The 17789-nt window shown below is 37.8% G+C and overlaps 1 protein-coding gene across 1 annotated transcript in view; it reads left to right on the top strand.

The window, feature by feature from the left end:
• The window catches only part of USH2A (usherin), a 938899-nt gene that overhangs the window by 568398 nt on the left and 352712 nt on the right, over window positions 1-17789 (top strand). Inside the window, exon 37 of the mRNA XM_027564435.1 lies at window positions 6901-7080. Within this exon, the coding sequence (XP_027420236.1) occupies window positions 6901-7080 (180 nt within the window). The remainder of the gene's footprint in view (window positions 1-6900; window positions 7081-17789) is intronic.

Below are 17789 nucleotides of genomic sequence, written 5' to 3'. Positions count from 1 at the left end.
CAAAAGTTTTGTATGTTGGCAAAAACTTAAAGTCAGGAATAGGTCCTTTTACCTATATATTAACTTAAATTCTTTCAGATTTATATCAAAATAAGATCTATTAAAATAAAGATGCTTGGAGCATGCATTTGCATCTTGGGTAGAATAATTTGAAATATCTTTACAAAGAAGAAATAAAAGTGACTTAAATATTAATATGTGCTATCTAGAGTAACCTAGAATTCTTAGTTCCCATTTAAGGGCATACTGGCCACATGGCCCTAATTTGCAAAATGTCATTCAGCGTCTTTCACCTGGGGATTGGCAGAATTCTGTGATGGTGAGGTGAGGCTGAACAACACTAAAATTGAGACCCCCCCCAATACAGGAAAAAATATAGCATTTTCTTTTTCCAGCCAGATGTGGGAAAATTGGTCAATATCTTTTCTACCATAAGATGTAATTGGATTCAGAAAAAGGCTAACTTAAACAGGACCAGGTCTGACATGTAAAATCCTCACAAGGTAACAAGAATCAGTTTGGTTTGTTCGCTGTCATTCCTCATTATGATCTTTGTCACGAGAATGGATTCATGTTGTGCCATTTTCTGTTCTTGTTACAATCTTTGTCACATGAATAAGATATCAGGATGTTAATGCCTGGCATACAGTCTTCTGTGTATGATGATACTTACAAGACTACACTGACCTTTGCAATATTATGTATTCTGATTGGCTGTTCATTTCACCCCTTTTCCACAAGTTAATAAGGCTGTAAAAAGGAGAGAACTGAAATAGCCAGCCAGTCAAATTATAGAATATTGAAAAGGTCAGAGCAGTACAGCACAGAGGAAAAAAAATTATGGAATATATGGTGCATTAAAATTCTTGTGACAATGATTATAACAAGAATGGGAAAGGATACCCATTTATGTTATTTCAATCTAGAGAGCCCCATGAGATGATATTCCCAGAATAGTCATCAATTACTCATCTGTGACTCATAACTGTGAGAATATCTATTTACACTGGTTTTTGCTTAAAAACTAATTGTACAGAAAAATATCCTACGATTCAGCAAATAAGAACATGAAAAGTAAGATTTTAGCTTTAGAAATGGGCATCCAGGTTGTTAACATTTTAGTGTTGGTCTTCATATTCAAAGCTGAAGGAAAAGTTCCTTTCATGTAAAACCTGTGGCACATGTGAGATTTATTTTGATTGCTTCTTCATTTAACACTTTTTCCTTCAAAGTAAAATAGAAAAGTAGGACTGAAAGAATTAACCTTTTGGGAAATCCTTGAGAATGTAGAATAGTCTAAAACAACATCTAGGGTTTTATTTTAGAATGTTGTGTGATCTATACCAAATATGTTTTTCCCTTGTGATTGCATGATACAGGCCAGTGTGCAAAGAATCCTTCCTTTTCTCTGCATCCTCAGTGGAGAAAGAAAGAGAGAGAAACTTCATTCAGAAATTCTTAAGTTATTGTTCTCAGGTGTGTGATATACATACTTTTACATACTTCATGGTTTCATTTATTATAAAATCAAGCAAACAGGCAAAATTTTATTATGATTAAAACCAGAAAGATGTAGACGCATTGTGTCCAACTCTTTACAACCCTTGGAGGAGCCTAGTCCTCCAGGCTCATCTGTCCACGGATTCTCCAGTCAAGGATATTGAAGCGGATTGCCATGCCCTCCTTTAGGGGATCTTGCTGACCCAGGGATTGAACCCTCATCTCTTCTGTTTCCTGCACTGGCAGGCAGGTTCTTTACCACTAAATCCACCTGGAAAGCCCATATAGGTGCATGTATATCCATAATTATATATTCCCGATAGAATAAACTGTTATCATTTTTAAAGTATTTCTCTTTATTGCTCATAATGCTTTTTCTCTAACAGTATGTTTTATCTGATATTAGTATAGCCAATTCTCTTATGGTTGTTATTTGCATAATATAGCTTTTCTTTTTCCTTAAAATTTTTTTTATTCATTTAAAAATGTTTTTATTCATATTTTAAACTTTCTTGTAGCATAACTGTACTAGATTTTGTAGTCTGTAAAGACAGTCTGGTTTGCAAGTTAACTTTACACTTTCTAAAGATGCATTCTTTCACTAGTCAACATTTTGCAACCCAAAGCTAGAATCTAAACGCATCACTCATAAGGATGCCAAATACGGCCTGATAATTTTTTCAAGCAAAGGAAATGAATTTTGATCATTACATTAAGGCCACCTTGAACATGGGTTAAATCATCCTAAAGCCAGTAATTATGCATACTGAAGAATCACCATGTGATTCCCCATACGCTCTGGTGTTCTCCTTTAGTAGGTCTGGGTTAGAACTCAGGTGTGTGAAGTACTCCCAGGCAATTTTGACATGGGTGAGCTCTGGAACACAGGTATAGACAGTCTCATGGTGCAGAGTTTAGTGCAATCCCCAGTTAAAACTGCAGTCCATGGGTTCACAAAGAGTCAGACATGACTTAGTGACTGAACAACCAGTTAAAGCTCAATGGCGCAGACCAGAGCTAAAGAAGGTAGATGAAGGGGAATCCAAGCTCACAGTGCCTGGAGGAGTCATGGGAGTTGTGGTTCCAGAACATAGAATCTTAACCCGACCAGCACCATCCATTTATACTCACAAATCAGGTCAGCGCTGAGGCTGACCAGACAGGAGTGGTCACCTGTGATAGGAAATGCTTATCACTGTAGTATTTTCTAGCTTGATTCTTGAGGCTGAACCAACGGGGCTCTATTTTCCAGCCCACTGAAAACAAAGTTCATGCAGTGAAAAGTAAAGTGCAACCCCTTTAAAAGGATCAGAGGACCTACATTTTTAAGATTTTTCCCTTAAAAGCTAGGAACCCAAACTGGCAAAGTTTATTGGAAGAAAGAGAGATCAGGGAGAATAAGGTGGAGAACAGCTGAAATCTCTGGGTCCTGTATTGGTTTTGAACCCGGAGATTTTTGAGCTTCAGTGAGGGTTGAAATCCTGTCATTTGCTCCAGGTCTCTGAATTGAGCTTTATGTTAGTGGAGGTGAAAGAACATTCAATTCACTCAGCTGCATGATTCCTGGAGATGTACAAGTTCTTTTTTGAGCTGAACGAAATGGTTATGTAATTGCATACTTCTCATAATTATTGAGTAATTATATACTTCTTATAATTACTGAGTAATCATTGTTCTATAACTAGGACTTAATGTTACAACTAATTGTATAATTACCATGTATTAATGTTATCCGGGAAACTTAGAATAAAGTGGTACTTAATATATTTCCCCCTGCCATGCCATTTTCAAAGCTGGCAATATTTTTCATTTTACAGCTAGAAATTTGCTTCAAAGACAAACAAACAAAATACAACGGGGAAAAAAAAAGCCTCACCAGTATTATCATCATAGACGTTAACTCATTGAGCTTACAGTTACACCAGGCTTGAAATGTGTAAAACTGTATTCTCTTGGCTTATTTTTATAATTTTCATTGTTATCTTGAAATTTGACATCTTATACCACTTTCAAGGAAATAGGGCGTTTTCCTGGGTTTCCTAGGATAAGCTGACCTTTTTGAAATTTTAGATCTGGGCATGTGACGATAGCAGCAATTGTTTCAGCTATAACTGAATATGTTTTTAAGGAACAGGACATTATGGGAACTTGAGAAGATCTTCAGATGTGAATAATGAAATTTTTCTTAGATCATAATTAGAAGGGATTCATGTTAATCTAAAACAAGTTTCTTAAGTGCAAGAACTGTGTCTTATTCGAGGCAGACTGTTATCAGCACCTACTCAGGTCTACTCCCTGTATGCAGTTGGAGCTCAATAATCAAGTTGACCAGTTGTAAAAATTCTATGAAAGCTAGTGTAGCATAATTTGGAAATGTCTTTTCAGTGCATTAGGAGCTTATCAACAGCTACTTTGTAAGTTTCATAACTTCTTCACCTATCTAGCTGTGTTGTCTATTCCTATTTTGGGAACTTAAAATCATCCTTAAACTGGGACTATGTCTTTATCTTGTTTTACCAAAAAGGAATAGAAATTATTCGTCCCATGTTTTAGCCCATAAGTACCATTTATTTTCTTTGCAACAAACTACTCCTTTGGATGTGCCAGTTCAAGTTCAGGGTAATAAATTCTCGCATGAACTAGGGATTTCTTCTGTTCATGGAAAACACTTAACCTATCTGTGGACTTCACAGCAATAAAATTCTCAGCTAAGTACTCCATCCCAAAGTTATTATAAGTATCTTTTTTAAAATTTGGCATATTTTTAAAGTCTTGATCTGCCTTACCCATATTTCATAAGAAGGCCCATAACTAGATATGAGTTCTTTTCATCATTTGATCTTATTAATTTTAGAGTTTGAAATGCAACCTGATGAAACAATGGTACAGTGGAATTGAATGAGATTAGCATTGTTTTATTAATTGAAAAACCTTAGATTTTTGAATAATAATACTTGATTGGGTGGAGGTGGGGAGAATGTAGTAGGTAGGTACTAGAGAAAGTAAAATACAGGGTCAGTAATTCTTAATCACTTGATAGTTCTAAATATTTTTCAGAAATGTATCTGTTGCATGGATATAACAACAGACATTGTATCCTTTCTGCTGTAATGCATTAGTAGATTATCAACAACTACTTTGTAGGTTTCATAACTTCTTCAGGTACATAGATGTGTTGTCTGTTTTCATTTTGGGAACTTAAAACCATTCTTAAACTGTGACAAGGAGAAGGCAATGGCACCCCACTCCAGTACTCTTGCCTGGAAAATCCCATGGACAGAGGAGCCTGGTAGGCTGCAGTCCATGGGGTCTCGAAGAGTCGGACACGACTGAGCGACTTCACTTTCACTTTTCCCTTTCATGCATTGGAGAAGGAAATGGCAACCCACTCCAGTGTTCTTGCCTGGAGAATCCCAGGGATGGGGGAGCCTGGTGGGCTGCCGTCTATGGGGTCGCACAGAGTTGGACACGACTGAAGCGACTTAGCAGCCACAGCAGCAAACTGTGACAATGTCTCTATCTTGTTTTACTAAAAATGAATAGAAATTATTGCAACAGGAACAGTAACATTTCTAGCTGCTGCTGCTGAGCATCTCATTTAACGGTCATAATAATATGGCAAACAAAGGAGCATTATTATCCCCAGTTTACAGAAGAAAAATGAGGTTCAGAAATATTAAGTAACTTACAGGTAATTCCCTGGCAGTCAAGATATTAAGACTCAGTGCTTTTGCTATTGTGGACCTGGGTTCAGTCCTTAGTTATGAAACTAAGATCCCACAGCTACCCAGTGTGGTGGTAAAAAAATAAATAAAATTAAGTAACTTACAAAGAGCACACCACTCAAGAATGAAAAGGACAAGTTCAAATGCAGAAGCTCTCTGATCACCAAATTTATGTACTTTCCATTGTACTATACTGAGAGTGAGTGAAGTCGCTCAGTCATGTCTGACTCTTTGCGACCCCATGGACTGTAGCCCACCAGACTCCTCTGTCCATGGGATTCTCGAGGCAAGAATACTGGAGTGGGATGCCATTTCCTTCTCTTGCACTATACTAAACTATGTAAAATATAATATTTTTGTAAATATTGCACCTGTTAACTTTTGTCTGCTGTACAATGCAAGATCACTTTTCATATGTCACCATCTTTACTTTTTAAAACATTTAAACAGTAAAGATTATATCAGTATCCAGAGAGCTCACAAATATGCTTTCCCCTTGAAGCCAGCATCAGTGTTTTCTTTTTTATTTGTTTGCTTATATTTATAGCATGTATATGGGAAAAATTAAAGGTACATACAGTAAAAAAGTGTTCTGGCAAAGGAGGATGGCTATTTGAAGTAAATATTACTATTTCTAACTATTCTTTTTTCAATCTTTTAAGAGTAAATATAACTAAAGTTTACTAAATTAGGCGATATCTTAAAAAATTTCCTCATGGAAACTTTTCATGAAATCATCTAACATAGCAAATGAAATAAATGTTATAATATGCTGTTCAGTTGTAGCCTTATTTTTTAAGTCTAATTTCTAGCTTTTCTTAATCTTGAATGTAACCCAGTTGCATAGAAGATGGAGATAAAACCCTGTTATCAGACAAAAGTATTTTCCTGTATTCTAATCTAGAGATTTGGGTTCCCTGAAGTTTTGGAAGGAGGGTAGTGGTGGGACCTGATGATGTACTTTCACGGTGATTCTTATATACAGAGAGGCAGCCTCTGCATTTTCCCATAGAGGTAAAAAAAAAAAAAAAAGATATTCTGATCAAAGTGGACACATATTACTTCCTATCCCTAGTTACTTTTCAGAATATTGTCACCAATTTTGTTTTGAAGAGGTATTAGATAGAAAGTAGTCAACTAACCTTACAAGCAAAATGAGCAGAAAATAAACCAATTGGTACTGGTAATAAATGAGACATATAACACATATCTGAGTATGCTATTTATATCCAGAACCATTCCATTTAGGGAAACAGTGTGATTTCCTTCCAGTCTGTACATTAAAGAAAATTCGAGAACTTAAAAAAAAAAAACTCAAACAATTGTAAATAATCCATTATTAACTGATCAATTTATATATCTGTATAGTATTTATACTTATATCCATGATATTTGTGATTAGGCTTCATACTGTCTTAAAAACGTCAGTCGAGTTATTCACATCTCTACACTGAGTAAATTGGAAATTATTAAACATATTAATTCAGGTATCACTTTGTTCAGAAAATAATAAATTTATGTATGTTGATAGCAGCACATGAAATGCCCCTCTGGGTACTGATACAGATAGCTCTACTTAGCATTCTATATTTAGAACCCAAGAAAATACTCAAATAATAGAAGGAAAGAATCCTTAATTATATACTAATTTAAATACTTTTCTTTTTATAATCAGCAGGTGATAACTACACTCTTCTGAATGGCACACAAATCATGCACAGTGGTGAAGAGACCAACCTTTGGGTGCTCATCAACGGATTGGTTCCTTTTACGAACTACACAGTACAAGTGAATGTTTCCAATAGCCAAGGCAGCTTGATGAGTGATCCTGTAATGATTTCAATGCCTCCAGGGGGTAAGTCTGTGAACAGTGTTGGTATCTGAATGTATACAAATGCTCTAGAACTGTCTCCACTGAATGCCTGTTTATTGTTAGAATTAATTTTTTCAGAACTTAGAGTGTCAGTTGTATTTCTGGTGATTTTTGTTCTTGCTTTGTTTTATTGAGACCCTTATATTAGTATTATTTTATTGAGATCATTTTCATCTAGCACTCTGTGTATGCACACACATGTCTGTATGTATGTGTATGTACACACATGTGTCTCTTGCTTTATGCATAGTGAGAATATAGGGAAATTCTTTTTTGTCTGAGACTTCATTTAGATTCAAAATGCACATTTTAAATTTGTACTTTGTTTTTCTCATATAAGTGGTTTTCATTCCTGTTTTTTTGGAAAACAAGTTTAGATGTATATATAAACCTCTCATTTGACCAAAAAAGAAAAAAAGCAGAGTAAGGGTAATAGAATAGGAAAACTCTATTCGCACCACTGGAAAAGAATCCTTAAATTCCATGTCCTAATGATTAGAGTTCAGTATCATTTTCACAGGTGAAATGTGACTCAGCCTGGCCATTTTTAACCATTTCTCTGATAAAGATTGACTTACCTTATTCAGAACTATTATGATCTAGATTCAACCCTACCCTTGTTTTAACTATTTATAGGAACTAATTACTAAGAATAAAACTCTGTCTTAGATTGTTGTGTACAGTTCTTGAGCAGAAAGTACACTTCAGAAATAAGCATGATTCTTGGTTGAGTGTTTAGAAACATGTATTTTTTTAAATAACAAAGGAAAAGGACCCCAGGACACCCGGTGTCTGCTCATAGCCCAGCTTCAGGAACCAGTGTGTCCTGTACTAAAGGATGATGTCCTTATCTCCTTAAGAGTGATCTGCAAGGTTGGATAGATCCCTCTGCAGTCGTAAAGAGTGTAAGAGCAGCAGAGGTCTCATCAAGGGAAAGTAAGAGTTAATCTACAGTTTGTATGGAACTCTTCAGCCAAGGAAAAATTCATTACCTTCTATGTCATAAAAATTACTCACTATTATGTGCCTTTTATGACATTATAAGAATTAATGAGTAGATATTTACCAAAACACTTGAAACTCTAAATAGCAGAAGCCACATTGTTTAAGAAAAGAACGCTTGAAAGAGACTTTTGGGGCAGATCAACTCAGTTGCCTATTTTATGAACAGATAATTTTATGAAGAGAGAATTGAATTTAGGTAGGTGCCTGTTTAAGAACTGAGATCAAAACAAACCTTGGGTATTCCTATCTTCATTTTTTACTCTAAAGGGATTAAAAAGCATTTTTTACTCTAAAGCATTTTTTACTGCTAGAAGGGATTAAAAAATTGTGATGACTCTATACCCTAGTATATAATACCTTTTATTCCTATTTAGATATTAAAGAGTGATTAGTGCTTTAATGGAGATTTTTCAGTGATATAGTAACATCTTAACAGAATATGTGAAATATTTGAGTTGCATATTCATTTTCTGGCTTTTACACTGATTTCAATAGTTTGTAATTTACAGAAATTTTCATTGCATGCATAAAAGTGCATGTGTACTAAGTTGCTTCAGTTGTGCCCAAGTCTTTGAGGCCCTTTGGTGTGTGGGACACTGGGCTTCTCTGTCCATAGGATTCTCTAGGCAAGAGTACTGGAGTGGGTTGCCATGCCCTCCTCCAGGAGATCTTTCCATCCCAGGGATCAAACTTGTGTCTCTCATGTCTCCTGCATTGACAGGCAGGTTCTTTACCACTAGCGCCACCTGGGAAGCCCAGGGGTAAATTTAATTCATTGTTCATATGTTTAGGAATAGTGAAAGTGAAAGTGAAGTCGCTCAGTCGTGTCCGACTCTTTGCGACCCCATGGACTGTAGCCTATCAGGCTCCTCCATCCATGGGATTTTCCAGGCAAGAGTGCTGGAGTGGATTGCCATTTCCTTCTCCAGGGGATCTTCTTCCCAACCCAGGAATCAACGCTGAGTCTCCGGCATTGCAGGCAGACGCTTTACCGTCTGAGCCACCAGGGAAGCTATGTATAACCTAATAATTTATAATGTATGTGTGATTCAGTTAAACAGCAAGCTGCTGTTGTTAACTCAATATATACACTGTGTGAATGTATCTGTCAGTGAGTTAGTAGAAGAGTTAATATTATGCAAACACAAGGAAACTAAATATTGCTTTATGGTGGTACAGTTGGACTGAAGTCAACTGCTGAATCTTATCTTCATTTCCACTCAGTGGATGCATAGCCATGTCATTAACATAATGCTCTGGAAGCCAGCATACAATCATTCACTTCATGTACTCGGAAATCCAGAATTGGGGAGGTGGCCCTTCACCAAAAGAGGAAGCAAAGTGTCTTCAAAGACAGACAGTGATTTCCTCAAGTTTATTACAGCCATTAGCACATACTTCTCTTTATCATTAGATTGTTGTTGATTACAATTAGGAAACTTATAGCTTTGAAATTATCTTTTTTATGACCTTGTGGCAGTTTAAAGGTGATACCTCATTGATTAAATAGGTTTTAGTTCATGCTTCCTTTTACTTAATGATCTGAAAACATATTATCCTGATTTACACATAAAAATCATGCTGAAAAGCATGTGGCATTCACTAGAATATGTGTGTTTAAGTAGAATTAAATTAGTACTGAGAGTTATTAAAGAAATCTTCCATGCCTTTGTCCAGTGAACTGTGTTTCATACCGAAATGAATAATAAATGAACCGATATATCGAAACGAACCAACTTATAGGCAGAGAAGATTCTATATGCTATTTACTTTTCCATTATATTTGGATTATTTTCATTATTGCCATTCCCTTGATTTTAACATTAATGTCTTTTATGGTGATGTTGAATCCCTACTATCTTTCAATGCTGAATTATGCAAGATCTGTGGCCATAGCATCCTTAGCTGTTTTCTTCCTAGTGTAGTTGAAAAACAAGAAGAGAAAGTTTGGGCAAAGCAGAAATGCTAATTTTTTTTTCTTTATCAAATGTGGCTCAGAAAACCTCCTTTACCTCCTTGATCTGACTGAGTCCTACTCATTTTTAGGGTTTCAACCTGGAAGTCAGTCCATCAAGAAGTCATCTTTTACCAAGCAAGGCTGAGATAGGGCCCTTCTGTATCCTCGAGTTCAATCGCATAATGCTGAAATTGTTTGTCTCATCTGTCACAATCGCTGGTGATAAGAGCCTACACAGCAGGGACTGTTTCTTACTCACATTTTTATCTTTAATGCCTAGACCACACCTGACACATGGTAGGTGCATAATGAATAATCAGTGGGTGAATGAATAAATAAATAAGTTAGTCAAGATAGCTTAATTACCAGTTTTAAGTTGTAAGCTTATCATTGCTCAGGCCCGCTCAGACCTCCTCTTCTACCTGCACAATCCTTTATTGTAGCCAGCTGTGGAAAAGGTGACCTCCTCTGGGTATGCTTGTCCAGTGCAGAGATGCTGTGGCCATGCAGATGCAGGTGGGGATCCAAACTGTAAGGAGAGCAGGAGTATTAGAAGTAAGAAATAGTCTCAAAGTGTACTAACTCATGACTCTGGTTCCTTCCCTATTGTTTACTTAGGTAAACAGAGAGTAACAGACACTGGTTTACATAGGAATTTGGGAGAGGTAAGGGGCCATAGCATAAAGAATTTACCCTGGTACATCATCTCTTAGGCATTGGTTAGGAAACATCTTTCTATTCTGTCTGATGAGAAATATGATTAACGTGCAGTTTTATGTCTGCCGATTATACCTCAACAGGTCTGGGGGAAAATGTCCAGCAGAATCTAACTTCGAGCCCTTGTTAGTCCTATCAGATCTTCCTTGTTTCATTAATTGTGCTGTTTAATAAAATTAGTCTTATTTAAAAAAAAAAACTTAATTTGACCACAGAAAATAAAAGTAAGATTAAACAATGTGATAAACACAAGTTATTTGGAAGATGGAAATGAACACAAAAGAGATCATGAGACCAATAGCTCAGCACATAGATGGACAGTGGCGGATCCCAAACAGCATACACTTTTTGTTTAAAAATTCCCTTCAAATATTACTTGGTCAACTGAAGAGTTTGGTGTTTTGCCTTTTTCTTCAACTATGTAGCATACCCTTACCTACTTGTGTGTACTCAGACTTTTGTATTTCTACAATTACTATATTTTTTAACTGTTTGTAATAACATAATGCTCATATTTATCACTAAGATACTCTTAGAAATGAGAAATATCTTTAATCCAAGCTCTTGAATAGCATTACAGTGTAGGTTCAAGAGTTCTAGGAAAAGAATTAAAAAAAATAAAAACGGACTCCAAATGTTAATCCATAAATATGAAACTTTCTTCTGACCTTTACCCCTTCCAGGTCTGGAGTTACTAATGGGGTTAGGATTTCAACTCTTAATGGGGCTCAGTGCATTAGTGTTTTGTATGCATGGAATTCAGCATTCAGTTTAATAAGTGGTTGACATTGGTGATGTCCCTTAATTTGCTTAAATCTAATTGGCTCTTTTATCAGTCAAACCTGTATGGATTGGCAATTGATCAGGAAGGGTCAGCCATGACTCTGCATGTAGTTAAACGATGGAACCACCAGTTAAAATCACAATTGCATGATAATAAGCCAAGGAAGAACAAATGAGCTTAGAGGAAGGCAAAGAAGCTTAGAAGTTTTGCAGGATCTTCAAGTTCAGAACAAAGGCATTATAGAGTATATAAATTTTAAATACACTGCATTTTGCCTCCAGACTTAAACCTTTTTTCCAGATGAACTGAAATCTTGTCTGAAACTGTCTTTGTTACATCAAAGAACTACTCAGAAAGCTAAAAGAGACAGAAGAAGCATAAAAGGGCATAGTTTAAAATGATTAGTGACAAATTCCATACTGACGAGCTGGAAACAGATTTTTTTATGAAAGTTTTATATTTTTTCCAAAAGAAACAATTTTATTCTATTTATCTTTTTCTGAACTGCTTTATTGTAACAGTGAAAGGAACTTGGAGCAACCTTAGTTTGTGAACTTAACCCAGTTTTCTCTGACAGTAAATAATCTGTCATTAAAATTGATGAAAATTATAATCTACAAACTTCATAAAAATACTAGGCAGGAGGAATGTATTCCTTTTCCAAAGATGTGATATTAGAAAAGCAAATGCTAAAAAATGCAAATTGGTTGTGAGTGATTTTTTAGTTTATTTTAGTTTCTCCCTCCTCATCTTGACCTCCTCCTAATCTAAAACATCCTTGAGAGAAAAGGATTGAAATCTACTTGGAATTAACACTTAAGCACATTGTAAAAGCATAGACTTTGGAATCCTGCAAACTTTAATTTGATTCCCTTTTTTTTTTTTATTCATAGACTGAATGTCTAGAAGTGAATCCACAGACCTCTCTGAACTTCAGTTTGTTCATCTGCTTAACTGGCAGAATGATGATAACCACTTGATTGGGTAGCCTTTCCCTTCTCCAGGGAATCTTCCCAACCCAGGGATCAAACCCAGGTCTTCCACATTACAGGCAGATTCTTTACCAGCTGAGCCACAAGGGAAGTCCAAGAATACTGGAGTGAGTAGCCTATCCCTTCTCTAGTTGATCTTCCTGACCCAGAAAACTAACCTGGGCCTCCTGCATTGCAGACAAATTCTTTACTAACTTCTCTGGTGGCTGAGACAGTAAAGCACCTGCCTGCAATGCAGGAGACCCGGATTCCATCCCTGGGTTGGGAAGATGCCCTGGAGAAGGAAATGGCAACCCACTCTAGTACTGTTGCCTGGAAAATTCCATGGACGTAGGGGCCTGGTAGGCTATCGTCCATGGGGTTGCGAAGAGTTGGACAGGACTGAGCAACTTCACTTTCTTTCTTTCTTTTTCTTTATCAACTGAGCTATCAGGGAAGCCAGAGGACTGAGCAACACAGTTTATGTCACATGCTTAGCACAGCGTCTGCCTTCATAAATATTTGGTACTTACTATTTTCTTTATCTTCCTACTGAGATTCTTTTTTGGCTCTTGCAATATTGTAATTTAAAATAAGAAATATATACATGATCTTGGTCCCTGTTTCTGGCAGGAGCTCCAGAAACCTTTGGAATTTCCTAAGCAGAGCTATGAAAGGTGTCTTTTATTATGTTAATGGATGACTTTTGGAAAGTACCCAAGGATGGCGGTGGCGGGGGACAGGTTACTGAAGGAGCCAAACAGGTGATCAGAAGGTTGAAACTCTGATCCCACCCACCCCTGGCCAAATGGCCAATGATTTCATCATTCGAGTCTCTGTAATGAAGCCTCCATAAAAACCCAAAAGGATAGAGTTCCAGGCTGGTGAACACATGGATATTGTGGAAAGCGGGGAGTTCAGCACGTCATAGATGCTCTAGCCACTCCTTACATACCTTGCCCATGTATCTCTTCCATCTGGCTATTCCAAGTTGTATCCTTTGTAAGAAACCAGTAATCTGATGAGTAAATGGATTTCCAGAGTTCTGTGAGCCACTGTAGCAAACTAACAGAAACTGTAAAGGGGATGGTGATGATGCCAAAAGCTCATCTTCCTGAACACCAGTACCGAATCAAATCTCAGAGATAGTTTTGGGTGAAGTAGAAAAGCTCAGGTTTATTGCTTTGACCAGCAAAAAGGATCACAATGTCTCAATAAAACTTTATGTCCCCCTCTTCTCCTACCCCAGAAAAGATGGTGAGAAGTTTTAAAGTAATTGTTCAAAGAGGGTGTGATCAGCTCATGGACATTTTTCTGATAGGTTGGTGGTGAAGTAAGTAGGAGTCAGCATCATCAACCTTCAGGCCTAACTGGTCTGGGGTCTGCATGCTTGTGGGCAGTATACCATCATTAATCACTAACTTCTTTCACTGTGAGTGGGTTTCAGTATCTGCAGATTAGCTCAATGATATTATTGTGTATATCCCTTGAGGGAAACCTAGGACCTTGCCCCAAGACTGCTGTTGACTATTTGTCTCTCCCTGGTCTCACATTCCCTCCCTTCCCTGATTAGCAACTGCTTGAATATGGCCACTGAAACTCAGGGAAGGTCCTGGAGGCTGAATGATGGCTGTTTCCTATAATAGAAGAAATGGATGATACAGAAAGGCTTTGTGCCCAGGAGCCCATGGGGCTTTGCTTGTTATCACCTGGAACTGCTAATTTACAGCCAGTCAGTCTGATGTACTGGAGAAGGCAATGGCAGCCCTCTCCAGTACTCTTGCCTGGAGAATCCCATGGGCAGAAGAGCCTGGTAGGCTACAGTCCATGGGGTCACAAAGAGTTGGACACGACTGAACGACTTCACTTTCACTTTTTGCTTTCATGCATTGGGGAAGGAAATGGCAACCCACTCCAGTGTTCTTGCCTGGAGAATCCCAGGGACAGAGAAGCCTGGTGGGCTGCTGTCTATGGGGTTGCACAGCGTCGGACATGACTGAAGCGACTTAGCAGCAGCAGCAGTCTGAAGTACAGGTAACAACCTTTACTTGCCACTGGCATCTTGACTTGAAGGGGATCATTGGAACCTCCAGTTTGTACCAAGCCATTGGAAACTTCCATTAGATCAGAAGCATGGGTGACAACCTAGACTTGTGAATGGCATCAGAGGTGGCAGGGAGGGGAGCTGGAAATGAGCAGTCTTGTGGAATCTGAGGCTCTCTCCAGGTCCATAGTGTCAGAATTAGTTAATTGCAGGATTCTCAGCTAGTGTCCAGAGCTTGGCTTAGTGGCATGGAGGAACCACCCCCAACAAATACTTTGGATTTGGGTGTGCAAAACCTTTTACCTCTGAAGGCTAGACAGTGCCCTGGAGAGAGGGCAAGTGAGGATCAAAGTCTTTTACACATGCTAGAGAAACTAGGGTAATTTTGCCCTGCTCTTTTCTATCCCTTCCTACTTCTATCCCTCAGAGGGACATAAGTGACATAAATATGGCCAGGCCAGTAGCCCTGCTCTGGGGCAGTTTTGATGTGAATTGGATGATGAGACAGGAAGGATGAGAAGTGGTTTTCCTTTTGAAATACCTTAAATACCTCCCTCTATGACCTCTAGATCATAATTTTCAAATGATTTTTACATCAAACTCTCATTGGTTATCTTGGGATTTCAACAGGCAGAAAAGGAGCACGTTTTTTCTTGATGGATTTCTCTTCAGTATTCATGGTGAGCCACTTATTATACATAATTTTTGGATTATTTTTTTATTTCCATTATATGTACATTTTTACTCATAAATAAATGCCATTGTAACTTCATTAATGCTAGCCAAGAGATAAGAATTTGAATGTTTTTGGTGATTTTTTTGTAACCTTTTCCAAATTTGCCTTAACTATATATTTTTTTAAAAAAGTGAAATCTTGGAATTGAAAGTTTATTTCATTTTTCACTAAACAGGAAAGCACAGTAATTGTTCAGACAATACACTTTTGAATGACCGAGTAAAATCTTGCTCTTTAAAATGTAATACATAATTTTTGCCCAATATTATTGCCCAAAGAATACCGTTGCCCACTGATTTCTCACAGATCAAACTGCTGAATTAGTTTTCTTTTAGATTTTATTTAATTTTTTAAAGATGTAGATCTTATTTATTTAGTTATTTTATTAGCCGTACTGTCTTTGTTGCTGCCTGGGCTGTTCTCTAGTTGCAGTGAGCAGGGGCTACTCTCTAGGTTGCGATGTTCAGGCTTCTCATTGTGGTGGCCTGTCTTGTTGCAGAGCATGGGCTCTAAGTCACGTGAGCGTCTGGAGCTGGGGCGTGTGGGCTCGTAATTGTGGCTCCCAGGCTCTAGAGCAAAGACTCAGTAGTGCAGTCCATGGGCTTAGTTGCTCCGTGGCATGTGGGATCTTCCCAGATCAGGGATTGAACCCATGTCTCCTGTATTGGTAAGCAGATGCTTTGCCACTGAGCTACTAAGGAAGACCTCTTTTAAATTTTAAAAGACTGAGCTTTTCTTTTAGTTATGTATTACTCTGTACTCAAGCCACCTCAAAACTTAGCAATTTAATACAGAGACTCTTTATTATTTCTCATGCTCGGAGGGGTTGTTAGGTTGGGAAGATACGACTGAGTCTACTGATGGCCACAAAACTTGGCCTTTGGACTAGACTATCCATCTTGGGTTGTGTGTGTGTGTGTGTGTGTGTGCGTGTGCGTGTGTGTGTATGTTCAGTCGTGTTCATCTTATTTCAACCCTATGGACTATAGCCTGCCAGGCTCCTCTGTTCATGGGATTTCCCAGGCAAGAATATCAGAGTGGGTTGCTATTTACTACTCTAGGGGATCTTGCTGACCCAGGGATAAAATCTGTGTCTTCTGCATCTCCTACGTCTCCTGCATTGGCAGGTAGATTCTTTACCATGGTGCCACCTGGGTAGTCCCCATCTTGGTATGTTTCAGAGTAAATGGAAATTTTTTATTAACATTGCAAGTCAGTTGAGAGTAGGTAGATCAAAAGAGTACCTATTAATACTGTACACCAGAAGGAAAGGAAATAATTTACAGAAAGCAGAATGATGACCTGCCCTAGAAGCAACTTGCTCTCTTAAGAGTTCCTGGACAGTGCTAGCACATCCTTCTCTTAGGTTAAGTGTCACAATAGCTTTGCCTGTAAACAAAAGAAAGGAAGAATAAATCAATTTATAGCCCTTCAGTTGATTAGGAAGTGAGTCTGAGACTTGTGGTTTGAATTGTTCAGTGCACTTACTTTTCTCCTTCAGTTTCTAAAGGAAAGAACTGAATTTTCTTTCTTTTTTTTTTTTTTCTCATCTCACTTGAAAACCACCTAAGAGATGTGGGTTGTGGGTAGCGTGGTGGACCAACCATAGGGCGAGTGATATCATTTTTATGACAGGTTGCCTAAGGGAATTAAGAGCAATTAGAAGCTCAAAAAGCAGAGATAGGTTTAAAAAAAAAAGTTGCAGATTCAAACTTCCTTTTATTACACTTTTCTGTAGCTGTAACAATGAGAGGGCTTCCCTGTTGGCTCAGCTGGTAAAGAATCTGCCTGCAATGGAGGAGACAGGGTTCAACTCCTGGTTTGGGAAGATCCCCTGGAGAAGGGATAGGCTACCTACTCCAGTATGTTTGGGTTTCCCTGTTGGCTCAGATGGTAAAGAATCTGCCTGAAATGCAGGAAACTTGGGTTCGATCCCTGGGTTGGGAAGATCCCCTGAAAAGGGTATGGCAACCCACTCCAGTATTCTTGCCTGGAAAATCCCCATGGACAGAGAAGGCTATAGTCCATGGGGTTGCGAAAAGTCGGGCATTACTAAGCACAGCACAGCAATGACTCTATAAAATATTGCTAAGTCTTCAAATCCATTCAGTATGATGTCAAGATGCTATGCTAATAATCCCCCAAAATGTAAAAGTTTTCTTGCAGTGTGCAAATATCATCTTGTATTTTCCATTTTTCATCTTCTCTGAATCTACTTTGAATTATTTGCAAGATGTAAGTTGAAACTTCAAGGTGCAAGTGGCCATGAGATACTTAAAAATGGAAAGAATGCACAGGATTCAAAATTTTTAAAAAAGTAAGCCATAGATTAGGAATTAAAACAAACCAAAGGCTCAAATGGTATATTACCCTATTCAGAGGGTAGAAGGAAAGATGAGTTTAGCTGCCTTTTATGATGTAAAAGTCACAATGAAGATATAGGATTGTGGGGAATTACATTCTTTACAACAAGAGTA

Source organism: Bos indicus x Bos taurus, chromosome 16 (genome assembly GCF_003369695.1).
Source record: "Bos indicus x Bos taurus breed Angus x Brahman F1 hybrid chromosome 16, Bos_hybrid_MaternalHap_v2.0, whole genome shotgun sequence".
Taxonomy (NCBI): Eukaryota; Metazoa; Chordata; class Mammalia; order Artiodactyla; family Bovidae; genus Bos; species Bos indicus x Bos taurus.
This window is presented reverse-complemented; position numbering and strand designations above follow the sequence as displayed.